Source organism: Pristis pectinata, chromosome 6 (assembly GCF_009764475.1).
Source record: "Pristis pectinata isolate sPriPec2 chromosome 6, sPriPec2.1.pri, whole genome shotgun sequence".
Classification (NCBI taxonomy): Eukaryota; Metazoa; Chordata; class Chondrichthyes; order Rhinopristiformes; family Pristidae; genus Pristis; species Pristis pectinata.
In genome coordinates this window covers 109,783,056-109,810,619 of record NC_067410.1, presented here as the reverse complement: position 1 = coordinate 109,810,619, position 27,564 = coordinate 109,783,056, and the positions used below count along the sequence as shown (strand labels likewise).

General features: G+C 40.9%; 1 protein-coding gene across 5 annotated transcripts in view; it reads left to right on the top strand.

Moving 5' to 3' along the window:
* LOC127571326 (AP-2 complex subunit mu) overlaps positions 1–27,564 on the top strand; it is a 49,456-nt gene that overhangs the window by 8,258 nt on the left and 13,634 nt on the right. The window contains exons 1-7 of one of the 5 annotated variants that reach the window (XM_052017607.1): positions 1,961–2,171; positions 3,844–3,960; positions 12,698–12,963; positions 13,425–13,507; positions 17,042–17,177; positions 22,886–23,027; positions 25,849–25,968. In XM_052017607.1, the coding sequence (XP_051873567.1) occupies positions 3,887–3,960; positions 12,698–12,963; positions 13,425–13,507; positions 17,042–17,177; positions 22,886–23,027; positions 25,849–25,968 (821 nt within the window). In that variant the 5' untranslated portion in view covers positions 1,961–2,171; positions 3,844–3,886. Of the gene's footprint in view, positions 1–1,960; positions 2,172–2,374; positions 2,643–2,688; positions 2,817–3,843; positions 3,961–12,697; positions 12,964–13,424; positions 13,508–17,041; positions 17,178–22,885; positions 23,028–25,848; positions 25,969–27,564 lie in introns of those variants that run through there. The other 4 variants (XM_052017609.1, XM_052017605.1, XM_052017610.1 and 1 more) reach the window with 4 other exon arrangements.

Sequence of the window (27,564 nt, the reverse complement as noted above, 5' to 3'; positions counted from 1 at the left end):
CATTGCCTGATAGGGTGGTGCAGGCAAATTCACTGGGGGCTTTCAAGAGGGGCTTGGATGGGCACATGAGTGGGAGGGATATGGGCATTCTGTCAGTAGGAGGGATTAGCTATGTCGGCACAACATTGTGGGCTGAAGGGCTTGTTCTGTGCTGTACTGTTCTATATTCTTAGTGGCTGCAGGGTTGAGAGATGAGAACATAGAAGATTTTCTGCAGAGGTCTAAATTATCTTTATTTCTTCCCCTTTTCCCTTTCTCATCCCAGTCCTTACACTGTGTGCCCCACCCTCAAAATACTTTGTGCCAATTGTTTTAAATTGATTCATTAAGTTGGGTTCCTACGATATTTTTCTAATGGGAGATTTGCCTGATGAATTTGTGTAGATTAATCATTGAGACAACACCCACTACATATTTTTCTGTGGTTTTTAACCATTCCATATTTGTGATGTTATGTGTTCCCATGAGGAACAATTGAAGCTTGAGGCATTGATTCTAACTGTGCAGATTTGTCATCATTTTTTACCTACTTAGTTGGATGGTGTGTCAAAGAGATACAATTGGGACTTGAAGTTTATGTGATATTTGAATAGACTGTTAAGTGATGAATTATCCATCTGGCTTCACTTAATTTTGTGTATGATATCGCTGAAGTAGAGCAGGGAATGATTTGTAGGCTGTCCCCAAGTTATGAATGCCTGACTTCTGGACACCCCTACATATGAACAAACTCCCATAATGTTATTAAATTCAAAAGTTCAACATGCATGCACATGCTCGTTCCTACAAATGGCAGAACTCGTTTCCTCCCCCTCTCCACTTCTAGTAATTGTTCTTATCGGTATTGTGTGTTTGCAATGCCATTCATTACAGCACTGGAAGTATGGTTACCCTATTGAATGATTTTTGTGTATTTTCTGACTTGTGGACAAAATCAACCTATGGACATCTGTAAAAACAGAACCTGTTCATTACTCAGGGACAGCCTGTATGTACAAGAGCTTATAGATGCTTGGGAGGTTTAGAAGACTTGGCTAGATTATCCAACAATAAATTTAGTTTCACTTGTGACCAACAGGGTTGTATTGTAAAGTGGGTTTTCACCGAGGATCAAAAATTAGAATGCAACCCAGAATTCTGGGCTGGAGGTTTCCTCTCTGCTGGTTATAAGACCCTTGTATCCTATCCTGTATCTGGCCAGTGCTAGTCTCAGTCACCTAGTAGCATGGTTAACTGCCCCAGGAAGTGGGGAAACAAGCTTCTGTGAACATGGGGTGCAATGGATCAGGAAGAATGTACACTCCCATCACCTCAATAACCACTATCTCCAATACTATCTTGGCGAAGCAGCCAGCATAATCAAAGACCCCACCCACTTGGGACATTCTCTCTTCGCTCCTCTTCCATCAGGTAGAAGATACAGGAGCCTGAGGGCACGTACCACCAGACTTAAGGACAGCTTCTACTCCACTGTGATAAGAGTATTGAAGGGTTCCCTTATACAATGAGATGGACTATGACCTTGCACCTTATTGCACTGCACTTTCTCTGTAGCTGTGACACTTTGTACTGTTATGTTTTTACCTGTACTACCTCAATGCACTGTGTACTAACTCAGTGTAACTGCACTGTGTAATGAATTGACCTGTACGATCGGTATGCAAGACAAGTTTTTCACTAATAATAAACCAATAATAAACGATATTATTGACGATAATAAACCAATACCATTGCATTCAGTGTTTGAGCTTCCACAGCCCTCTTGGCTAGTGAATTCCAAAGATTCACCCCCAGCTACAGAAATTTCTCATCTCTGTACTGACGTGGCTGGCCCTTTTTCTTTTTTGCAAAAAAACCCAGCTAGGGGAAGCATCATCCCTGCGTTGACCTATAATTGGGCAGAGCCATTTTGTACTGAAGCCTAACCAGCGGCGGTGTTGGTGTCCACAACATGCCAGTATCTGAAATAAAATAAAAAAAAATCCGTCCTGGTACAGGGTATCGACCCAAAACGTCGACGGTTCATTTCCTCTCCACCCACTGTCCGACCCGCTAAGTTCCTCCAGCAGATTTTGTATCTTCCAGATCCCAGTATTTCCAGTCGCTTATGTCTCCTTAAAAAAAATACTCGTTTGAGAGGGTGAGGCAGGATTTTACGCGGACGCGTGTTGGTAAGGTGCTTGAATCTATCCCCCGCAGAGTGCTTGCGAATATCTGGTATTGCCGCGTTTGGATTGCCTGCTGATTCCCGCTGAATGGGGTAGGGCTGCTTTGTCGCATTGCAGACTTCGGTTTCCCGGAGCTGCCATTGAAATGTTTTTTTTCGGGCGCAGACCACGCCCGAGCTTTGCATTTAAAAAAATAATTCCACATAGCAGACAGTGAACGCCGCAATGAGGTTGAAGCGAACACATTGCAAAGCAGGGTCATTGGAGTAACGTTAGGACGGCACATGGCTGTGATATCCGACCGCTAGTTCCGTTATATTCAAATGAGGCCACCGCCCCTCCAACTCTCGGCTGTTTAAAATAGGTGATGACTTCGTTTGCAGGTGTTCGCGGGTGGTACGTGAGGAGGACGGAATAGCATCTCTTTTGAAATGGTGCATCTGTATTTTTCGAGAGCTCGTTCTGGGGAAAATGGTACATTGAAACGCTGAAATGAAAGTCCAGTGCGGCATCTAGTGCTAAGTGTTCGTGTGATTTGTCTTCACCTGATGTGGCGAGAGCAGAGATGGTTCATTTGGAGTCTAAGCGCAACATTGATCTGGCCTGTGTATGATAGGGTATTTGTGAAATATTTTTAGTTTCTGAAAGGTAAAAGCCCACATCTGTGATGTTACTTAACGAGTTTAGTTTGCCTCTGGATCTGTTTATGTGTATGCTAATGTGATCATTTTTATCAAGGATATTTTAGCCCTGCTAACTACTGTAATCCTATTTTGTGCAAATTTAATCCCGCTACTTGATGTGGTGTACTGATCTCAAGCTGAGCACTATGTCTGAAAACATCCAGCCTGACACACTGGATATCTTTAAGGAATAGGATTGTGAATGATGTCAGAACATGATCTGGTGGTTCCTGCTGAGATGTTTCATTTTGGATTTTAGTTCTCAGGGTGATCACGGATCCTGTGCCTAGCCCTGTAGTGTGACAGATAGCTTGATGAGATGAGTGGTGGTTGGGGGGATTTTGATGGTCTATATGGTTAAGGGGAAAGGGAATCATTGATGCAATGTTCTGGGAAAGAATAATGGGATCAGAACGCTATGTATTTAATTTCAGCACTGTATGGGTTCAGGAAGGAGGGGCAGCCTGTATTTTAGAAAGAGAAGATTTGCATTTGCCTAGCACCTTTTCACTGCTTTTTAGAAAGTTACAAATTGCTTTGTCATTGAATACTCCTGAAATGTTATCAGCATTGTTAAGTTTGGCATATTTAGAAAGCCGATCTAAATGGGGGCCTGTGTACGATGAAGAGTTTTTCATAGGTGAATGTTTCCCTTAAGAGCTTTTACCATTATATGGCTGTGGGAGCCTTTTGCCTCTTTGCATGTTAATGCTGTGTTAAATATTCCACGTGACCTTGCTGGGAAATGGAAATAACTTAAACTAAACTTTTGCCCAGCTGAATGGCCTCTGTGCCTGCAAAATTTATATTTGTGCGGAAAAAAGGAAAGAAGTTTGAGGTTAGTTGAATTGTTAATGTGCAAGAGTAGAGGAGTAACCATGATCTGAGGTAACCTTGAATAATATTTGAACAAAAAGAAGTAGAACATAGAATGAACTTTTAATCACAACTTTATTTTCTTTATTATTGATATTTTCTTTATTTTGCTTTAGGCCTTAATCAACATGGGAAGGGAGGACTAACCAAGATTCTAACATGATTGGAGGTTTATTCATTTACAATCACAAGGGAGAAGTTCTCATCTCCAGAGTCTACAGGGATGACATTGGGTAAGTACTACTGCCATTGAGACAGACTTTTCCTTTGAGTAACTATTTTACCTTTAAGATCTTTTTGCATTGTACTGTTAATGAGATGATGTTGCCTTGAGCCATGGGGAATTTCCTCAAGAACTGATCATGTTGAATAAAAGTACCACATACCACCATCGTTTGGGTGGCTGGCAGTGGGCTTGTAAATAAGGTGAACAGGATAATTAGCTACTTATTAGCAGGGATTGTTTTCACCCAGTCTTGAAGGTCAATAGCCAGAGATGTGTGGTAACTTAGTTTGAAAGCAGTTGTGTATGCCCAGTATAAATGGGACAGAATGATTTGAACCATATCCAATAAAAATTAAGCTTACGATAGATAATACTCTAAACTTAAAATAATTCTAACCTCATGCAATTCGGTCATAAAATAGAGAAACTACAAAGTAAAATGAAATTATGCAGCTGCCTCATTTTTATTATTGATCCCAGTTATCATTGTGTGACATTCATGCAATCCTTTCTCTGCTCCCAGAATGCTGACTTGAATCATGTAAACTTGTGTGTGAAATTTACTTGAGTGCTTTTGCCTGTATTTTAAAAAAATTTCTCAACAGCGGTAAGATTTGTAAGCTGTGAAGGTAAAATGGAACTGCTTCAAACAGCCCTTTCTGAACATCGCTTTCTCTTTCCACCACTACTAAGTGCTGGTGCTTTGGTTTCTACCACTGTGGTTTTCAGTATTTTGAAATGGGTTTTCAGGTTGCCACAAACTAAAATTGATGTTGCGTAAATGTGTTTGGCTGAATGATTTTGCAGCTGCCTTAAGGAAAGCTAAAAACTTAGACTGTCTAATCAGAAATTAAACTGAATGGAAGATGATGTTTAAATGGTGTAGAGGATGGGGTGTAAATTCGTGGGTGTGTTGCCAGGAGTGAGGAGCTTAAGTAGAGAGGTCAAAGTAATAGAAATTGTTCTTGGAGGAGAAGATTTGATAGGTGTTTGTTCAAAGTTGGATGTTTTTAGAAGCATAAATTGGAGCTAATTGCTTTCATTGAGAGGAAGCTGGATAACTAGTGGGACACAGATTTAAAGCTCTTGTTTGGGGGGAAAAAAGCATTTATTTTCTTTGAAAGTTGTTGCAGTCTGGAATGTACTGCCAGAAGGGGTGGTGGAAAGAGATTCATGAATAACTTTCAAAAGAATCATCAGTAATATGGCAGGAAATAATATTCAGCACTCTGGAAGGTCAGTGGAATTTATTGGATAATGCACAAGCGTAATGTTGCAATGGCTCCTCTTGAGCTGTGTAGGTTGAAAGTTTATTGGCTGAACATCACTCTGTAATAAGACACTTGATCCTTATTTGAACTAGGATTTCATTCTTGATGCCGTGCTAAGCTGCAGGTGAGTTAATCTGTGTACTGCCAGGACTTCAGCCACCTCTGCTTAGGTGGGGCTGAGAAAATGATCAGCCACAATTTCTGCTTGAAGTAATGAACTGGGTGAAGGCAAGACCATGTTCAACCACACTGACACCACCATCACCAGTGGTTGGGTAATCCAAGGGTACTCTGTATCCAGATAGGCACATGTGTCCAAGGAAAGAGGGCTGGAGCAGAGGAATTCAAATTACTTTGATTAGAAGCCTTCGGTGGGAGAGAGAAGCAAGTATCAGACTAACTAATGTCTTTTGTTTAAAAAAATACTGTTGTTGCTTGCACCCTGGGTTGCAAGTAGGTTGCTTAAAACTTGGGTGAAAGGTCTTGTAGTCCTTTATCAAGATGTATGATTCAAAATCATGAAGTCTATAAATTATATGTATCTTTTCCCTTCTTTTCTATTCCATCACTCACTTTTCCTCCCCCCCCCTCCACCCCCAGTACTGTAATAAAATCATCTTTATCTCCCATTCTTCCTGCTCTTGCATTAATCCTTACTTTGCCTCTCGTATATGCAAATGAGTGGAAACAATCTTCCTTTGTCTAGATCTTGCATCACTTTTAACCCCCCCTACCCCCATTAGATCTTTCCTCAGGTCCTTACTGTGCTCACAATTTTTCATATTGTGACTTCATAACATTTCTAATCTTTGCTTGTTGGAGGGCTTTATAAATCTGTTTCCATCATGGTTATGTGCAAATAAGAATTTTTCTTTTCGATGAGGTTCATTTCATTCAAAATATGAATCTTTGGAAAACTTTTAAAATCATTATCTAATTTTATTTCCTGTCAAGTATGTGGCACTGTTGCTAGCAGCCTTTTACCATGTCACAGTTGCTGCTGTTGTAAATCTAGGTATTGAGTGCTGATAATCTGTTTGACGGTTTGGGGTTAGGGAAAGTGAATTGGAGAAGTCTGGTTCTATTGTGCTATAATGGGATCATCCTTACTTGATCATCATTTTATGGTAATCAAGAGCATGAGTGCTCGTTGGCTCACCTTACCACCACCACCCTCAGCATTTTTCAAGTTTTGTAGTACTAAAGTTGATTATAGCAACTCTGGCTCAAATTAAATTATTTAAAAGAAAATATTCTTGCTCTCAGGCAGTTTAGTACCTGATTGGCATGGGCAGTATATCGTTCTTAGCATAGGACTCTACTAATACTCAGCTACTTGTGTCAATCAAATTCTTCTTTTAATTCCCTGGGTCTGTTTCAAATTTTATAAGGTGAGCCTATGTTGACACTGCTACGTCAATTCACTCCAGCAGTGTAGACAAAGTGCTGGCCACATTTTGGCTAAGTTAAAAAGCAACTCTCTATTACTTATTAAAATTACTTCATCAATATCTTGTGCAGCCTCTCTAAAAGTAGCCATTTTACCTTCTAACGCTATGGTCAGGTTACACGGAGGAAGGGGGTGCTAGGAGCAAGTGAATCCACTTCTGTCCATTGGGGTGCACTGCCTTAAGAAAGTTGCAGAAGCAAATTCATGAGTATTTCAAAAGGATATTGGATTCTTACTCAGTGCAGACAAGTGGGTCAAATTAATCTTTTAATTATGTAAATGGGAAATTTAGAAATATTAATAGCATCCACTGAATAAAGATTGGAGTAAATAATGCATTTGAACAATGGTGGAGTGAGTCAATAGCTATTCCCCTCCTGGGTGAAATAAATGTGCTGTAAGATTAAATGCTCATAGTGGGCAATTTATTAATGATCTATGCACTTCATGTTTCTCAGGATGAGAGATATTGCCACAAAGAAATGGAATACTTTCCTTGTCAGGCATATTGTTAGGAGCGTAATGGCTGTTGACTGGCCCTGTCAATAATCAAAATTGAAAATATGGAAAACAGCAGATTAGGTTCCACCTGTGGAGAGATAAATAAGTTAGTTTCGGATCAATATACTTTCATTGGAACGAGCAAAGTTAGAAAACAAGCATATTTCAAGTTGCAGAGAAGGAGAAGCATGGAGAGAACAGGGAATTTCTGTGATAGGTGGAAACCAGGAGGCTGATGTGACAAGTGGTTATTCGGGCTGAGAGGGTGGTGAAGGTGTATTAATTGCAGATCATTCTTTTTCTCCACACCTGCACCTCTGCAGCTTTTGTATGTTTACTTTCTAACTTTTTGTTCTGATAAAAAGCCATTAGTCTGAAAATTTAATTGGTTCTCTCTGCACAGATGCTGGCTGATCTGCTGAATATTTTCGTCATTTTCTGTTTTTTATTTCTGATTTCCAACATCTGCAGTTTTTGAATTTTCAACCCTGTCATCAAGTTCAACCACTTGCTATTGAAATATCTGAAGATTTTGTGGATTCAACTAATTTCTGAATTTCTTTCAGTGCTTATTATTCTGCAGACGGTGAAGGTTCTCAAGTCCTGACAGTATTTGCTTGGAATTAAGTCAAAATCTCAGCCACATCTGGCTGCATCTGTGCATAAGTATTGCTCTGCACAGGTAGCTGAGTGTCACTAGGTGAAGGAGTTTTGTTTTTTTTCAATCTAATTTGTGGCCAAAGCCAAATTGTAGAGACCTGGGTGAGATTATCGAATATCACAGTAGAGGATGCCATTGAACCCAATCCCCACAACTCCTCTCGCTGCCTCATCTTTCAATGCCGCCTTTCAACTATACACTTGACTATTCTACCTTTTGTACATTTAAGATTAATAAAGCTTTCCTACCTGGTCCTAATTTGCATTGTCACATTACCACCTCTCCCCGTGCTTGCTGATCTACGCTAAGTGTCAAACAACACCTTGAAATGTTAAAGCAGGACCTTGATTTTAAAATTCTCAACATTCAATTCTCTTCTCCCCCAGCTCAATAATCCTTAACCTGGGGAATGAATAAGATAATATTTAATTTCTTTGCCATAGTCAGAATGTTTCTCCCCAAACTTCTCCATCTCCCTCCTTGTTCCTCTCAATTGCAGCTTAAAACCAGACTCTCAAACCTTTGGCCATCTACCTATTATCTCCTTGTGTGACTTAATGTCAAATTTTGTTTGATGTGAAGCACAATGGGATGCTTTTATGGTAATTAAAGGTATTATATAAATTCAGCTTGTTTCTAAGGGTTAACAACGAATCACATTTCCTTTTGCTTCCATACCATTTTCAATTCAAATGATTCTTTCCTCTTTTAAACCACTGGATTCTGCTTCTGCACTGTTTCTCGTCGGGATGGCTTTCAGCACTGTTTTTAATTGGAATTCTGCCATGTTTCAGCAAATGTTCTTTGTTAAGTTTCTATCACAAGTGATGAGGAAAAGAGACTTTGTAGTGTTAAGGGTTACTGGAGCATTTGGTACTTGGGTGGGGGGCAAACACGCTATAAATTGGGCATGCAATGGAACATGTTAACATGGTTCCAATCCTCAGATAAACTTCTAATTTAGGGAGTAAAATGTTAATTGTTTCTATTCCATTATATGGATCAGGGAGCCTTTCATTTTGTCGTCCTAAACAAAGTTTGATAGTCCCCATTGTGGTGATGTGATGTCCTTGCCAAGGACATCTTCTACGGCCCTTTGATTTGAAGTCACTTTTAGTTTTAGCACTGATCTGTTTTGGATTATTTGAGAATAATGCTTCAAAGTAGCAGAATCTTAGACCCACCCAAATATGGGTGTACAAGTTTCATGGTAGATCAGTGGAGTTGATTTTCACAAGATAGACACAAGCACATTTGCAGTGTTAACCTCAAACTTAAGAAGTTTCAAAGAAAAAGTGGTTTGAGAACAACATAAGTTATCAAAGCCCATTCCAACACGCATGGGTTTACAAGTCTGTCTGGATGAGGCATGTAATATGTTGATTTATTAATTGTAATGCTTTTGTACGTGTTGGTGATTTGCACCTCGCAGTTATCCATTGTTCTCCTTTAGATGTCTGTGAATAGTCCTTTGTGTTTCTCATCTGTGTTTTTTTCCCCTTTCTGGGCTTTGTATGTTCTAACCCTCTCTCTCGTTGGTCTGTCACTTCCCCTTCCTTGCTGACGTCTCATTTTTCCTCATCTCATCATGTGCTCATTGGCTGCACTAGGAATAGGTAAGAGTCATTTGTCACCTTGTACTATTTAACTAGTAATTTGACTTATTTTGAGCTGTCGTTGGGCATGTTGGAAGTTGTTACATGGTTGAATTAATTAACCCTGGGGGTGGGTTGATGGGGAAGCGTTTGAGCAGCAGTGGTTGGCAGTGGATTCAGATTAGTTATCATGAATTTAGCTTCACTAGGTTTAATGTGATGCTTTTAAGGGAAGCTCTTAAGCATGAATGAGGTAGGAATAGAAGGATAGGGTGAGCTTATGAGGGAGGCATGAATGAATGTTAATACCAGCACAGACTGTGATACTATGTGCCTTTGATGCTGCTGCAAGTAAGTTTTTCATTGCAGTTGTGCATATGATAATAAACTCAACTTTGACTACACTCTACTACGCTCAAGGTGTGTTCTTGGGAAAAGGCATCATTGTTAATATTAAATAGAGAAGTGCTACTGATATTGCTATTTTGCTAGGAGCATAGCAGGGATGCCCTATCCCATCTGCTGCTGCATGCTGCTGAGTCAGGAACCTGGAGTGAATCCACTAAGAATCTCCCCACAACTCATTGTGGAAAATCTTCCTGTGAGGGATGGGTGGTATGTCTTTGCTGAGATGTGCTTGGGATTGCACCCTGTCTGGCACAGTGAGTGTGGATCATTGCCGGGAGCTAACAGCATCTACCTGCTCCATGTATGGATGGACTACCGGGATCCTACAGTTTCTCTCATTGATTCTTGTTGGATGTGATGGAAGCTGCTTTCTCCTCTGGCTCTACAGCTAACCCCATCCCACAGATTTCTCTATTGTAACATGCTCAAGGGCCAGTGACCACCGGCTTCCATCAAATTTTGCAGGAGGCGATAAGAGAGACCATAGGATCTGGGTGGTCTGGCAACATGTGGACCCCAGTGTTGGCCTGCACTCGTGGGCACCTTCTCCACACCCAGCCATGGGGTGTTTTCATTGCTTTGTCAGCGGAGGGTGGGCATTCATGTTTGGCTTCCTGCACTGCAGCAGGGGTGGGAGGGGGGCAGGGAGCAGGTGTCCACCAGGCTCCTGGCACAGCAGTGCACTGCCCAAGCAGATGCCTTTTTAAAGTACAGGCAGGTGTGTGTCCACAAGTACTCAAACTGGAGAACTGATGACGCTGTTAGGAATTGGCCTTCTGTGGCACAGGGCTAAGTGAGATACAAGTGTAGTTGGACTGAGCCACCTGTTTCTGAGCTAAAGAAGGAATGTATTTTTGTTCCTACCAACCATGACAAGAAGTTAATTGAATTACAATGCAACAATTTTATTCTCTGCTTCTGTCAACTTTCTGGAGTGCAGCCATTGCCTAAAAACTAAAATATTATATTTATGTTGTGGATTATATCTCAGGAAAATGTGCTAAATATGCTTCTGTCAGTGTTTGAGAATTTGTGCATTGTGCAAATGCAGACTGTCTGTGACTACTTGCCATGCATTCACGTTAAGAACTTTATGTAAGTCTTGGCAACAAGTTCCACCTGTAAGAATTGCTTTTCTTTGATGGGTCTCCTAGCTCCTGGCAAGAACATGGTCAGGTTCTTGCCAGAAGGTAGGAGACCCATCAAGTAAAATTGGGAGATGGATCTAAATGAATGAAACATGTTGGTAGCCACAGCAGAAGAGTCATGCAAGTAGAACTGACAGATGGAAGTGAAATGAAATCGAGTTTAGTCTGTGGTTGGTTGCCTGAAAATAATATAAAAGGAAACTATGTACATGCTAACTTAATGATCCTGAGTTAGAGTGGTATTGGTTACTAATTGATCTTAACTCTCACTTCTCTTCATTGCCCTCCCAGGTTTGGAGATTGCAAAGTAATTCAGATTCCTTCTGAATCAGTTTAGTAACACATTCCCTCCAACCCTCCATTGCTGGAAGTATGTACCAGTATGGATCATCAATAGGGGAAAGTGTACTTCTTTTGAAGGACCAATTTGAAAATCTTATTCACCCATCTATCCCTGCATCCTGGGCAGGTGTGACTATCAGATTCAGAAAGGACTTTTAATTTGTTCAAAGGCAACTTTTGTTTGTAAAGTTGTTTCTTTGCTAAAACTATTTTCCTCATCCTATAGATCTGGCTTCCAGTTTACAAGTGTCACTTAATATAATGATGTTAAGCGGTTTTATTTTAAGTGCAATGTGATTTTTTTTTGTATTGCATGACCTTGTTTTTTTACCAAAATGCACTGTCTGAAGTTGAGTAAATTCTTTTGCAGCTGAGCTAGCATTGTTCTATGACTGGTGACTGTGCAAAACCTTGTCTGGAGTGTAGATCTAGGTCTTGGCTGTCAACCCACCATTTAGACCAGTGTGATTATGAATTTCACAGGCGGAGCTCATCTTAAGTCATAGAGTATTACAGCACAGAAACAGGTCCTTCGGCTCATCCAGTCCATGCCGACCTGATCTTCTGCCCAGTCTCATTTACCTGCAGCTGGACCATATCCCTCCAATCCATGTATCTATCCAAACTTCTCTTAAATGTTACAATTGAACCTGTATCTACCACTTCTGCTGGCAGCTCATTCCACACTCTGAGTAAAGAAGTTTCCTCTCAGATTCCCCTTATGTATTTCACCTTTCACCATAAATCTATGTCCTCTAGTTCTAGTCTCACCCAACCTTAGGGGGAAAACCCTGCATGCATTCACCCTATTCATACCCCTCATAATTTTGTATACCTTTATACGATCTCCCCTCATTCTGCTGTGCTGCAGGGAATAAAGTCCTAACCTATTCAACCTTTCCCTACAACTCAGGTCCTCAAGTCCCAGCAACATCCTTGTAAATTTTCCTTGTGTTCTTTCAAGCTTATTGAAAGTGTTTTGTACTTCTTTGGTATGTTGCCGTCCACAAGTTGAATGGCAACTTTGTAGTCTTTAAATTAAAAATCAAGAAAACTGCAGGTGCCAAAAATCAGAATTAAAAACACAAAATGGTGGAACTACTCAGCAGGTTGGGCAGAATCTGTGGGAAGTGAAAAATGGTGAATTTTCAGGTCGGAAACTTCTCTTTCCCAGTTATGATAAAGGATCTTCGACTGGAAACACTAGATGTTCTTCACAGATGGTGTCTGACCCAAGTGTTCCCAGCATTTTCTGTTTTTATGGGTTCTTGAGTTTCTCATCTCTAAAGATGTAATTGTACACAATATTTAAATGACATGAATATTTGTTGACAGAACCTGACCGATTTTCTTGGACTTCCATTTCAGGCGGAATGCAGTGGATGCTTTCCGTGTCAATGTCATCCACGCAAGGCAGCAAGTGCGCTCACCAGTGACGAACATTGCACGTACCAGCTTCTTCCATGTCAAGCGTTCGAACATATGGCTGGCTGCTGTCACCAAGCAGAATGTCAATGCAGCCATGGTTTTTGAGTTCCTGTACAAAATGTGTGATGTTATGACTTCATACTTTGGAAAAATCAGTGAAGAAAATATAAAGAACAACTTTGTCCTCATCTATGAGCTGCTGGATGGTAGGTGCAGTTTACCATGGTGGAAGGTGTGTGTGTGTGTTTGGGTAGTGTTGGGGGATGCTGTGGAGTATGAGAGAATCCTGAAGTTCTAATAAATAAGACTTTGGAGGGAGTTGAACAGAAGCTTTTAAAATTGAGATCCATAAGTAAAATACTTTGGATGCTGGCAATACAGCAGAATTTAAAAACATAAAGGGTGGGAAAGTTGAGGACACACAGATTTGGAAATAAGAATGAATATTTTGAAATCTAAGAGTTACCAGATATGGAGCTAGAGTAGGTAAAAGAGTCTGATGATGCAATCTAATGGCCATTAATCACAATTGCAAATTCCTTAGCTGTGACAATCAGGGCAATGTATGAGTCAATATGCTTTGATTTCCAATTTTGGAAATTGAAACTTGCCTAAGATCAATCTTTTACTCTGAGTAGTTGAAAGAAGTTGTTTTTATTCCACACAGAAATTCTGGATTTTGGTTACCCGCAAAATTCTGAGACTGGAGCATTGAAAACATTCATTACCCAACAAGGAATCAAAAGTCAGGTGAGCAATACTAAATAGTCTGAAGAAAGCTGCATTGTTGCAGGTAATGGCAATGGGTTATTTGTACATTTGCTCGCGATACGATGAGCTTGCCACAGATTAAATGGTGGCTATGTTTAAAACAGTTTTAATTAAGAGGCAGCTGTAAGCGCACGTTCTACAGAGGTGTTTTATCCTCCACCCAAAGGATGTGAACGTGGCACTGGTTATCATTCTCAAAATAAGGAATACCTTATTTAGGACTGAAATTGTGAGACATTTCTTTTCTCAGGGCAGTGAATCTTTAGAGGCCATTACTCACAATTGCAAATTCTTTTGGCCATGCTAATAGGGGCAGTGTAAGAGTCAATATGTTTTTACTTTGTTTTCTACCCTGAGAAGCTGTGGAGATTCAGTCTTTGAGCTCTTTCAAAATCAATAGATTTCAATGGATATTGAAGAGATTTGGGGATTGTGCAACAAAATGTTTTGAGGCAAATCAGCTGTGATCTTTTTAAATGATGGAGTAGGTTCGAGGGGTAGAATGGCCTGCTCCTAGTGACATTCCTATTTCTGAAGTTGTCTCCACTTCTGAAAGGCTGCCATTCTTCCTGTGTAACCCACAGTAATAAGGTTATCTGAGTATGTGGAAGGAAAAGGTTTAGAGGCAGATGGGAATCTTGGTTGGCATGGACCAGTTGGGCTGAAGGGCTTGTTTCCGTGCTGTATGACTCTGAGTGTGAGGCCCTCACCTATTCTTGTGCTGTGGTCTTCGTACATTTGTTTGCATGTTTTGTAGTGGGAGTTGATGTTTTCAGAGCAGTACTTCTGGATGATCCTGTCAGCTGCACCATCCACCCACCCCAAACTCTCCCCATCGAGCTTGATCACTGTGCTGACTTTTGGCTGCCTGGCGGAAGGACACAAGTTGAGAAAAGTTAACTAAGCAATAGCTACTTCCTTTTAAAATCGGCTGTGATTCTTATTTCGCTCTTCAATTAAAGAGTATAGAATGAGAAATGGAAGTGGATTCTGTCAGCAACAAGTATTGTGTTGATATTCATTCTTTGTGCAGTAAGCACTTTCTCCTGAGGCATGCCTCATGGCCAGATACTCCATAATTTTGCTCCCAGAAGCACAATGATGTGATCGTCTTCCTGAGGCAAGGCTGGTGCCAGTACTGTGATAACATTTCCTGTTTGGAAAGGCTGGCTGCTGCAGATAGTGTTATTTGTGCTGGTAGACTTGGAGTGGATTATGATCTGGCGCATATCCTGTGTTTGCTGCTATTGCAAAGTAGTACACATCCTGACTCAGTAGGAAGTCAGTCACTGTAACATTAGGAGCTTTGAGGATTTTTTTCTGATGTCACTGGTTTACATCCACCTGAGTTGTGGTCTGAGCTTTACTCTCTTAGGATCATATGTGATGCCAATGATCAGCATCATTTTTTTTTAAAAGAAGCACTATATAGCATAATGAAACACTTTCGTATTTAATCTGGAAGGAATGTGCTATCTTGAAAAGGAAGATATGTTAGTTGAAGGCTTTGTACCTAGGTTACAAGCACTCACTGAACTTAAGTGTGGCTTTTGGTGTTTTGGATCACTTTTGAGTTGAGGCTAGGGGTTTAGTGTTGAAGTTTTTTTCATAAATCACTTTAGCGCAGAGTTTATTTCTGCATGTCCATCACATCTGGGTCTTAATCAAGTCACATCTCCAGCATTTATAATAGGCTGAAGCGCGCGCGCGCACACACACACACACACACACACACACATTTTATAAAGGTTGTTAGTCACCTAATTTTGTCAGAGTTAGGTTTATTATCACTGAATTATATGACGTGAAATTTGTTGCTTTGCGGCAGCAGTACAGTACAAAGGCATAAAAGTAGCTATAAATTACAAAAGTAAATAGTGCAAAAGAAAGGAAAGACAAGGTAGTGTTCATGAAGTGTTCAGAAATCTGTTGGAAAACGCACTGGAGGAAGATAATTGAATGCTGCAAAAGCCATTTGGGGTGTGGTGGGGTGTTGGAAATTTTGGCAAATTTAAGTTTTATTAGCTATATTTAAAACAAAACATTGAAAAATATATTGATATATGGAAGGATGATCACAAGAAGAGTAAATAGGGCAATAATTTAACAATTTTGTTAGCACGTCTTTAGGCCAGAGGTGCCTGAGGTGAAGCCAAATAAACTTGGTCAGCCTGTAGGACAGGAATTTTCCTGTCACTCGTATAGCTTAATCTGAGACTGTATCTAACTTCTCAAAGTATGTATTATATTAGAGAACTGAACATCCTATCCATTGGAACAACCTTTCGAGGCAACGTAGGAGATCATATCATAATATGAAAATCAGATTCCCCCAAACTCCAGTTGTTCATAACTTGGAGTAAGCAACCATACAGGGAAAGAAAACGTCTTGTCATGAAGGCAGAGATCACCTTTCACCAAGCAAGTGATGAACTGGGGAACCAAAAGTTATTTTTTTACTTGTTACAGTGTAGACCTATTCCATTCTTCCCCTAGTTAGCAATGAATTTGTTTCAGTGAGTAATCAATCTAACTCCAGGCAAGTGGAACCTATCTCTTGGATTTTCAATTGCAGTAAACTACCCAGGTGAACCCACACTTCACAGAAGTATCAGAGAATGATTGTGGTTAACGAAGCATTCTATTTATGCTGATGAAGAATGAGGAAGGCGATGGTGTTATTTAATCAATTCCTGTTTCATTCTAATGGGACGCCATTTAAACATAGGCCAGATTTTTTAAATGGAATAATGTGTTAGTAAAAGTGCAACATCCACAGTTATTCAGTTAAACAGTGTTGCAGAGCTAAGCTCATTTAGCAACGTAATTTTTTTTCTAAAGGATCAATGTTGTTTATTGCATTGTGTTTTGACCTTCATGAAAATTACTGGATTATTGGTGTCTGCAGAGCTTGTATAGCAGAGAATTGTGATTAACCTTTTTTATAATGTCACTGTAGTCAATGTGTGACAGTCACTGAATTACAAAATGATTAGTTGTATACAAACTGTTTCAAGAACATGAAGCAACATGATAGACAGCTGTATCAATACATGTCAGTTTTTATTGTTGCACTTGCCCTTGTTGCTAACTTGTTCTCTCCTTTTTTATCAACTCTTCTGTGTACTGACTGCTTGCCTGTTAACCGTGTGTGTGGTGCTCCTGGTTCTAATCCTGCTGTACTGCTTTCTCTTTCTCCACCTGTGACTGGCGACCTGATATATAGCACCAGGTAGGAGAATCTGCCTGCTTCTGCATTGCTTACTGGTGGTGGGGGAGGGAACTCCAAACAACCCACGGAAATTCCTTGGAATTATTGACCTGAATCTAGTTTCGCTTGAAGTAAGGGGAAGTCATTGCAGAGATCTGCTACGGTGTAACATGTTGTGGATGTGATGTCTTGTTGCTCCAGATGGTGGCAATTGACTGTGTTTGTAATCTGGCAGTATTACAAAAATGTTTTGAGTTTAATTCTAACAAGAATTTAGATTGGGAAAATGTTCCTTATTCCAGACCAAGGAAGAACAGTCACAGATCACAAGCCAGGTAACTGGGCAGATTGGATGGAGGCGTGAAGGGATCAAGTACCGTCGGAATGAACTTTTCCTGGATGTTCTGGAGAGCGTCAACCTGCTAATGTCACCTCAAGGTATGAGATGACTAGGTGCTGCTGTCAATTGAAGGTTCACCTTTTGGTTTTCGCTCTCATTTTTATCTCTGCCATTTCTCAGCTCCATAGCAAATTTTGCATGCATGTCTCTGTACTTCATTATTGTCGGCAAGTTGTGCAGCAGATGTGCCCGTAAGGAAAGATGCACTAGCCTTGGAGGCAATGCAGCACAGCACGTGTCAATGGCTTATCCTGTGAAGAGCATTTGAGAAAGATTAGCGTGTACTTGGAGATTGGAAAAATATACTCAACCGGTCTTGTTCCACAATCGCCACACTTGACCTGACTCGACTCATTCTCACCTTGAACAACTTCTGTTTGACACCCCTCACTTCCCCCAAATAAAACTATGGTAATATTATGGTTACAAGCTATGCCAGTTTCTATGTGGAATTATCTCTGTTTCATTTGTATCCTCTGGATTTTGCCCTGACTTTTTCCAGTATGTTGATAGCCCTGTGGATGTTTTTCTTCCTAGTCTTGCCTTGAATTAGAACATTTATAACTCTTGCTGTCAATTTCCACCCTGCCCTCACTTTTGCATGGTCCACTTCTGGCTCATCCCTTCCTTCTCTGTCTTTATTGGATGGTTAGGTAAGTGACCAGTACCCACCACAAAGCTAACAGACTTCCACAGATATGTCCAAATATTCGTAAACGTTGCATTCGTATCTGCTTCCACCATTTCCCTAGGCAACGCGTTCCAGGTACCTACCACTTTCTGTAATTTAAAAAGAAAAACTTGTCTCATAAAGCTCCTTTAAATTTTCCCCTTCACTTTAAAGCTATGCCCTCTAGTATTTGACATTTCCACCCTGGTGGGAAAAGACAACTGCACATTCCCCTTGAAGAACTCCATTACATTCTTCCAGTTTCTCAGTCTGTTCCAGCCATTCTAACAATGCCACTTTGCATTCTAATGCTTTCCTATCCAAACTTAACAGAGTCCTTGTTATGCCAATCCCATTTCTGCTCTGTTCTCTTCTCAGCCTCAGATTACCCTTGTCATCATTTTCCCCTCCACTCACCCTCGTTTCAAAAGAACGTATGCAATTTTCAACATACTGCAATTATATAGGGGTTTGGTGTGATTACAGCTGCAGTATTGCGTGCAGTTTGGTCTCACCTTTTTAAAGGAAAAATGCTTACCAAAGAGGGAGTGCAGTGAATATTCGCCAGACTGGTTGCTGGTGTGGCATATTAGCCATAAGAGGAGAGAATGTGTTGACTAGGCCTATATAACCTAGAGTTTAGAAAAATGAGAGGAACTCTCATTGAAACTTAAAAAATTCCTTCAGGGCTTTACAGGCTGGACTTCTGAAGATGTTTCCCTGGGCTGAGAGTCTGGATCCAGGGGTCACAGTCTCAGAATAAGGCGTAGATCATTTAGGACCAAATTGAAAAATTTGGAGGATAATGAATCTTTTGAATTCTATTACAGGACTGGATCACTCTACTTTCTTATAATCTTAGCTCTTGGTTATGGGAAACCAGATTCTCTTTAAACTTGATGCCTCATCATGTGCACTTTCATGAGGAATTACTAGATAGCAGACAGGAGTGGAGTGTAGACCTTCCATAGCTTAGGGCATTGATGAAGTGCCACCATCACTGCTCTGACTGAAACCAGATAACTTGGTGTAGGATTTAAACCTGAATCTTTCTAGTCTCTAATCCAGCTTTTGATTTATACAGCTGGCATGTTTATTGGGAATGCATTTAAGTAACATTATTCTTTCTCCTTCCCACTTACCACCCCCACCTCTACCAACCCTTTCCCTAGACTTGTCCAAAGTACTTAAGACACGATTGTTCAAATTCAAGTCACTAAATAAATCCCAGATGAGCTTGTTCAGTGCGAATTACCTCATTACATATCATGAGCTCTGTAGTAAGATGCTAAACTCAGAATTATTATGGTTTTCATTGCCTGGAAAACAGTTTAAATATCAATCAACATTCCATGCCTGTCTGGAGTATTAAGACCATGTTATCTCAGAATAATAAGTTTCATGTAAAGTTTAGCTGGCTTTAAGTTTCAGAGACTGCTTCATTTTGGACATTTTTTTGGTAACCAGCTACACTTGGCTCGCACGTGGGTCATTAAATGTAGGACTTAGCAGAAAACCATCCAACTAATGGAATGTGGTGCAGTCTCCAGTGGTTCCAGAAGCCATAAGACTTCTGTCTTTACCTTTTAATTGCTATTGTTCAAGATTTTAAGTTCATAATGGGCTAACAACTGACAACCTGGATTGGTTCAAATCCTATTGTGGCATCTCGGGAATTTAAATTCAAGTCATTAAAAAAAAATTAGATTTGAAAGAACAAAGCTTGTGATCATGATAAAAAAACTCAATGGTTCACTGGTGTCCTTCAAGGAAGTAAATCTGCCATCCTTACCTGGTTTTCCCATATATGATTGCAATGCAGTGGACTTTTAACTGTTTCCTCTGTTCAGTGGTACTGAGAGATAGAAACAGAAAAACTACAGCACATTTCAGGCCCTTCGGCCCACAAAACTGTGCCGAACATGTCCCTACCCTAGAAATTACTAGGCTTACCCATTGCCCTCTATTGTTCTCAGCTCCATGTACCTATCCAACAGTCTCTTGAAAGACCCTATCGTATCCGCCTCCACCACCGTTGCCGGCAGCCCATTCCATGCACTCACCACTCTCTGAGTAAAAAAAACTTACCACTGACATCTCTATACCTACTCCCCAGCACCTTAAACCTATGTCCTCTTGTGGCCACCATTTCAGCCCTGGGGAAAAGCCTCTGACTATCCACCCGATCAATACCTCTCATCATCTTATATACCTCTATCAGGTCCCCCCTCATCCTCTGTTGCTCCAAAGAGAAAAGGCCATTTTCCCTCAACCTACTTTCATAAAGCATGCTCCGCATTCCAGGCAGCATCCTAGTAAATCTTCTCTGCACCCTTTTTATGGCTTCCACATCCTTCCTGTAGTGAGGTGACCAGAACTGAGCACAGTACTCTGTGGGGTCTGACGAGGGACCTATATAGCTGCAACAATACCTTTCGGCTCCTAAATTCAATTCCCCGATTGATGACGGACATTATTACCATATGCCTTCTTAACCACAGTCAACATGTGCAGCCGCTTTGAGCGTCCTATGGACTCTGACCCCAGGATCCCTCTGATCTTCCACACTGCTAAGAGTCCTACCATTAATACTATATTCTGCCAACTTATTTGACCTACCAAAATAAACCACTTCACACTTATCTGGGTTCAACTGCATCTGCCACTTCTCAGCCCAACTCTGCATCCTATCTATGTCCCTCTGTAACCTCTGACAGCCCTCCAAACTATCTGCAACACCCCCAACCTTCGTGTCATCCGCAAACTTACTAACCCACCCCTCCACTTCCTCATCCAGGTCGTTTATAAAAATCACAAAGAGTAAGGGTCCCAGTAGAGACCCCTGAGGTACACCACTGGTCACCGACCTCCACTCAGAATACGACCCTTCAACAACCACTCTTTGCCTTCTGTGGGCCAACCAGTTCTGGATCCACAAAGCAATGTCCCCTTGGATCCCATGTCTCCTCACCTTCTCCATAAGCCTTGCATGGGGTACCTTATCAAACGCCTTGCTGAAATCCATAGACACTACATCTACTGCTCTCCCTTCATCAATGTGCTTAGTCACATCCTCAAAAAATTCAATCAGGCTCGTAAGGCAGGACCTGCCCTTGACAAAGCCATGCTGACTATTCCTTATCATATAATCATCATCAAAGGCAAAACATTTACTACCCTCCAGTCTCCCAGTACCTCACCCGTAGCTAATGATGATGCAACTGTGAATGTTCATCCAGCATTTTCTACATGATCAATTAACTGCCAGTGATATCCTTCTGAATAAACTGGGAAGTCAACACTCCTCTACACCCACTACCTAAATCATCACCACCACCACTACCTTAACAGCATGGTGGTATTCAAAAACAGAAGTGCCTCATGCAGGGGGAAGTGAGTGAAGGTGTTGGTTGGGGTGGGGTGGAAGAGATTGACCAAGGGACTAGGAAGCAGATGAATGGATAGGGCTATGTTTTGAGAATGGTGAACAAACCCTTGGTGCCAGGGCGAAAATAACCCATTTTCATTAAAGCAAGGAAATGCAGGTTCATCGGCATTTATAGATGGATAAAGTTGCACTACATTAGGTGGTGTACTCTTAATCAGAGTTGATTGGCAAGCAAGGACCAGATTGAAAAAGGATTTATGTGTAAGATCTGCATGAGCTGAGGCTAGCTGCATGGCTAGCAAATCTAGTGCCAGGTGGCTTTATAACCACAGGCAACATAAGATGAAACAGTGGAGATGTGAGGGAAATGGAGGGAGAGGGAAAGAATGCTGAAAAGTGGCTGAAGAAAAGGTCAGTGATGAGCCATATGTTCAAGTCAAGATCCAGTTAAATCTGCATAACATTTACTAAGGCATAAGATTAGATAATGTATGAAAAACAGAATGCTGGAAACACCCAGCAGATTTCCAGCATCTGCAGTTCTTTGATTCTTGTCAGCAGATAATACATAAACCAGAGCAAAAGTTTCCAAAAGTGAATCATCTCCACTGATACTTTGCTTAGCGTTTAGCCTCCAGGAACAAGCTCTAATGGAATCAGCGGTAAAAGGGATTATTATTGCATTACACAGAGTTTAGTTTCTGACAGTGCTGATGTGCCAGGAACCTGGTGCAAACCCCTGATCTACACTGGGGACTGAGTGTAAAGTCACCAGTGGTGATCTTGCAGCAAATAATCATGGTTCTTTGTGGAGAGACAGCCAATGATGACAAGTGTTAGGTAGGTAGCGGTACGTGGTGTGGCCTCTCAGTACTGAGATGTAGAGACCTTGACTTGAACATGTGGTTCATCACTGACATTTTCTTCAACCACTCCACAACATTGTTTGCCTCTCCCTCCACTTCCCTCACATTGTAACTATTTCATTTGAGCCTGTTGCAATGGCTATAAGCCATCTGCCACTAGATTTGTTAGCCGTGCATGTCACAACTCATGCAGGCCATTGTTATAGACTGGCAGCACCTGCTCCTTGTATTGACAGACCATCAAGATCCTTCTGTTGGACGTGATGGAATCCACTCTCCCTTCCCCTCCTTGTTTGGCTGTAGCTTTGAGCTTGTATCATGGAGAACTCTGGGTTAGATAGAGCTCTGTAGCCAAGCAAAGAGAAGGGGACACAGCACCTTGCATCATATCCAACAGGAGATGACAAGAGACCCTTGGATCTGGCACTCTGGACCCTGCAACCATCCCTGCTGCAGCCCTAAACCGCACATCTCAGCACTGGGTTTCACAACAGGTTCTTGGTAGAACCTGAGGGTTCATACTGCAGGACCAGGAATACTATAACAAGTTGCTCCTCTGTGGGTAGCACTAAAGGGTAAAGCCATGTATCTGCATCTGAAAAGCATTTGCAGGTTACCTTCACCAGGTGAAGTTCTGTTTCTCAAATCTCAACATCCACTTGGTGCTTGTGGATTTCCAGAACGTTTTGTTGCAGCAAACAATTGGGCAAAGTATTCTGCACCCCAGTAAGATCTGAATCACTCCATCTTTTCCCTAGGGTTGTGGATTTTTATTGTAAAGGGAGTGTTGGTTAATGTTGAACCTCTCTACCTCTGTTTCAGGTCAGGTTCTAAGTGCGCATGTCTCAGGTAGGGTGGTAATGAAGAGTTATTTGAGTGGAATGCCAGAATGCAAGTTCGGAATGAACGACAAGATTGTTATCGAGAAGCAAGGAAAAGGAACAGCTGATGAGACCACAAAAAGGTGAGGGACAAAGAATCAATTCTGTCAGAGTACACTTGGTTAGTAGGTTAATTGGACTCTGTAAATTATTCGTAGCGAAGGTAGATCAGGGATCGATGTTGGGTCCGTTATTGTTTATTGTCTATATTAATGATTTAGATGATAACATGGTAAACTGGATCAGCAAATTTGTGGATGACACCCAAGATTGGGGGCGTGGCGGACACTGAGGAAGGCTATCGAAGCTTGCAGCGTGATCTTGACCAGCTAGGAAAATGGGCTGAAAAATGGCTGATGGAATTTAATGTAGACAAGTGTAAGGTGTTGCACTTTGGGAGGACAAACCAGGGTAAGACATACAGTGAGTGGTAGGGCTCTGAGGTGTGTGGTAGAACAAAGGGAGCTGGGAATACAGATCCATAGTTCCATAGAACAATACAGCACAATACAGGCCGGCCCACCATGTTGTGCTTTGAAAGTAGTGTCACAGGTAGATAAGGTCATAAGAGAGCTTTTGGCACTTTGGCCTTCATAGATCAGGGCATTGAATACAGGAGTTGGGATATTATGTTGAAGTTATGCAAGATGTTGGTGAGGTTGAATTTAGAGTATTGTGTGCAGTTCTGGTCACCTAGCGACAGGAAAGATATCAATAAAGCTTGAAAGGGTGCAGAGAAAATTTAGAAGGATGTTGCTGGGACTTGAGAACCTGAGTTATAGGGAAAGGTTGAATAGGTTAGGACTTTATTCCCTGGAGCACAGGAGAATGAGGGGAGATTTTATAGAGGTATACAGAATTATGAGGTGCATAGATTGGGTGAATGCATGCAGGCTTTTTCCGCTCAGGTTGGGTGAGACTAGAATTAGTGGACATAGGTTTAGGGTGATAGGTGAAATACATAAGGGGAATCTGAGGGAGAATTTCTTCACTCAGAGGGTGGTGGGCCTGTACTCTGACTCTCTGACTGTTGTTGGTAGGAAAATTGAGGGGGAGGGGTGGGAATTGATGGATATGTGAGAGAAGGTTATTGGGGAATGGGCCAATGGGAATGTTCTAAGAGCAAGCACAGGAGACCATTCAGCCCAGAGTCTATGTTGTAAAGAAATATGAAAATTATGATTAATGGCCACAGAATGATCAAGACTGGCAGTCTGTCCTGGGCAGCTAGCTTTTAGTCGATGTTTGGTCCTGATTATTAAGAGTTAGAGATTTTCAAAAGATTACTTTTGTCCCTTTGTAAATAGATAAATCCCAGTCCAGAAAAACATTGCAATAAAAGACCCAGTGTAGAATAAAGTAAACTTTATTTTCTCTAAGACGAAGTTATATTTTCTTTTCCCCCTCTTCCTTGGATTTATTTTTGCCCTGGATTATTTTGAAAAAATCACTTTTTTTGTACTTAGAGCAAAATGGCTATTAAGTAATTGTGATTTTTTTTGTGTGAAGAGAGGATGAGAAATTAGAAATTCCATGTCAGAGACTGAAACGTTCCATTTATTTGTTTTGGCAGTCACTGGTTTTCTATTGCTGCTTGTCTCTGAGCCTACAGCTGAGTGACCTTCACTTAAGCCATTCCCAGAAGTCACCTTGAAGGACCGAGCAATAAAGTTCTGGATCAATCATTAGTTTTGTTCAGATGGTTTGAGTCTGTGTCTGACCGGAAGTCTGTGGGTGGTGCAGTTAAGTGAAAGGAGACAGTCAGACTCCTAGGCTGCAGGAGAATGGAATATTTGGACTGGAGAGAGGTTGGGAGACAGGACCATGTCATTTGAAAATTTAGAAAAAACTACATTGGGATGAAAGAAGCAAGTGCAGTGGAGTGAAGGCAAAGGTGTTAGTTGAGCAGGATTTAATATAAGAAGCATAGTTACATTTTGAACTGGTTAAACTCTGGAGGATGATAGTGAATTAAGATATTGGAAAGGTCAAATCTGGATAGGGGAGGCAACTGAACAGGATGCTAGATCTCCTCTGTTAACAAAAGATGCCATTTATGATTTGGTGAGCAAAGATCAGAAAAGTGGTTTTGTTGGGGATCTACTGTGCTTATGTTTCTGTTGGGAGAGACGTGTAAGGAATGTTGAAAATATTATTTGGGAATGTCGGGTAGGAATGATTTAGTTGGAACCTCATTTAGAGGAGGGGTTATGATGGTGCTCAGCGAAAGGTGGGTGGAAGTTGCTTGAGTTTGAGTGAGATTGGAGGCTGCAGTGAATTGAGTGGTAAAGGAACTGGATGATGAGGAACAGAGGTTGGATTTCAATCCTGATGTATGTAAGCGATTTGCATTCGTTGAAGTACACGAGGTTCACACTAATTGAGTAATGCATTTGTGAATTAATCAAAAATATCAAGAAATGCTGGAAATACTCAAGATGTTAGGCAGCATCTGTGGGGCAAAGAAACAGTTAACATTTCAAGTTGATAACCCTTCAGGTCTGCTGAGCATTTCCAGCATTCTCTGTTCTTTCAGATTTCTGGCATCTGCAGATTTTTGCTTTTCAAATCTAAAATACTGTTACTTTGTATTGATCCTCGTGCTTTTGGTCATTATTATGTTTTCTGTCCTCAAAAAATACTTTGAAGTCCAGTTGCTCTAGTGCTGTCTGTTCTGATTCTGGAAGAAACTGGTTATTAAGTTTCACTGTGTAAAAGAGCAGATGTGTTTCCTTTCTGAGGGGGAGGCTTTGCAGTCTGCACTGTGGTCCAGACAGCATTTTTTTGTAGGAGGCTTGTCATTACTGTAATATGAAGGGGGAAACATGAACACTGTCGTTAGCGCAGTCTGTATTTTATTAAACTGACTTTTAATGTCAACCCTTCCCCTTTCAATTTTTGCAGTGGCAAGCAATCCATAGCAATCGATGACTGCACATTCCACCAATGCGTAAGGCTCAGCAAGTTTGAATCTGAAAGGAGCATTAGCTTTATTCCACCAGATGGAGAATATGAACTCATGAGGTAAATACTCAACCGTGTGTGGAACAAAGGGGCCAGTGGAAACATGGGGGCTGGCTTCAGATTTCCAGAGTTTTGGCCTGCATTGTGCAGGCCAAATCTCCTGAATCCAATTTCACCTTTGTGAGATGTAAGATTTCTTTTACATTATCTAAAACATTCAAGTTGAAATCCAAATAAGTAGTTAACATCGGCAAGGTTTCTGAATCCTTTATTTTCCATAATGTACTCCATGAGATTTGATTAAGTATTTAAGATACTTCAGTTGTACTTGCCTAAATGCTTCAACTTAACTTGAGTTCTTCAATGCTGGGTGGCTGAAATTTGAAATTAAAGTCTGTGAACTTTTATAAGCAAGTGAGATGCCAATGCATTAACAAGCAATTAAATGAATCAAAGACATTAAACATCCCTTCATCTTGTGATGTTATTTACTTTAAAGAGGACGTTTAATATTCTAATCAGGAAACTTAGTAAATACCACATTTATTGCTGTGTATGAAACAGTCACTATATCAATTGGGCTTCAAACAAAAATGCTGGAAATACTCTTGGATATCACAAACACACAGAAAATAAGGCCATTCACCCTTCAAGCCTGCTTTGCCATTCGTTGTGATCACAGCCGATCCTGTCTCAATACTACATTCTTACCATCTCCCCTTTGATGGCTTTTGCACTTAAAACCTCAAATGTATTCAATGTCTTGGCTTCCTCCACCTTCAGTGGTAGAGAATTTCACAGTTTCACCCTCTGAAGAGATTTCTCTTTATTTTATTTCTCTTTATTTTAGTCCTAAATATCTAACCTAGCTTTCTGAAGCTGTGACCCCTTGATCTAAATCCTTCTTCCCAGCCAGGGGAAACATCCTCTATCTATCCAGTCTGTCTAGCCCTGTCAGAATTCTGTTTGTTTTGATGAGATGCATTATTTAGGCAGTACAGGCAAAGTTGAACCAATCTCTTTCTCGTATGGCAATCTTGCCATGTCAGTAAACAGTTGGGTGAGTCTTCATTGCACTCCCTTTATGACAAGTACATCTTTGGTAAGAAGACCAAAACTGTACACAGTAGATGTAGTCTCAACAGTAATTGCAGCGAGACATCCTTGTTCCTGTATTCTCAACCTTTTGCATTGAAGGATTACATACTATTTGCCTCAAGTGCTTGTTGCACCTGCTTTTTGCTTTCAGTGATTAGTGTACAAGGGAGCCATGTCCTTTTATACATCAGTTTCCAGTCTCTGACTATATATATATATATTCTGCCTTTTTCCTACGCAAGTGGATAATATCACATTTATCCATGTTATTTTGCATCTGCCATGTTTTTGCCCAGTCACTTGTCTAAGTCATCTTGAAGCCTCTTACATCCTTAACTCTCCATTCTGCCCAGTTTTGTGTCATTGACAAACTTAGAAATGTTACATTCATTCCCTCATCCAAATCATTGATGAACATTTGAGTAGCTGGAGCACTGATCTCTGCAGTACCCCACTTGTCACCGCCTGCCGCTCTGAGAAAGTCACATTAGGTGCAGGGTTTCAACTGGAAAGGTCGACAGTTCCTCCTCTGCCCACCTGCCCCCCCAACAGATGCTG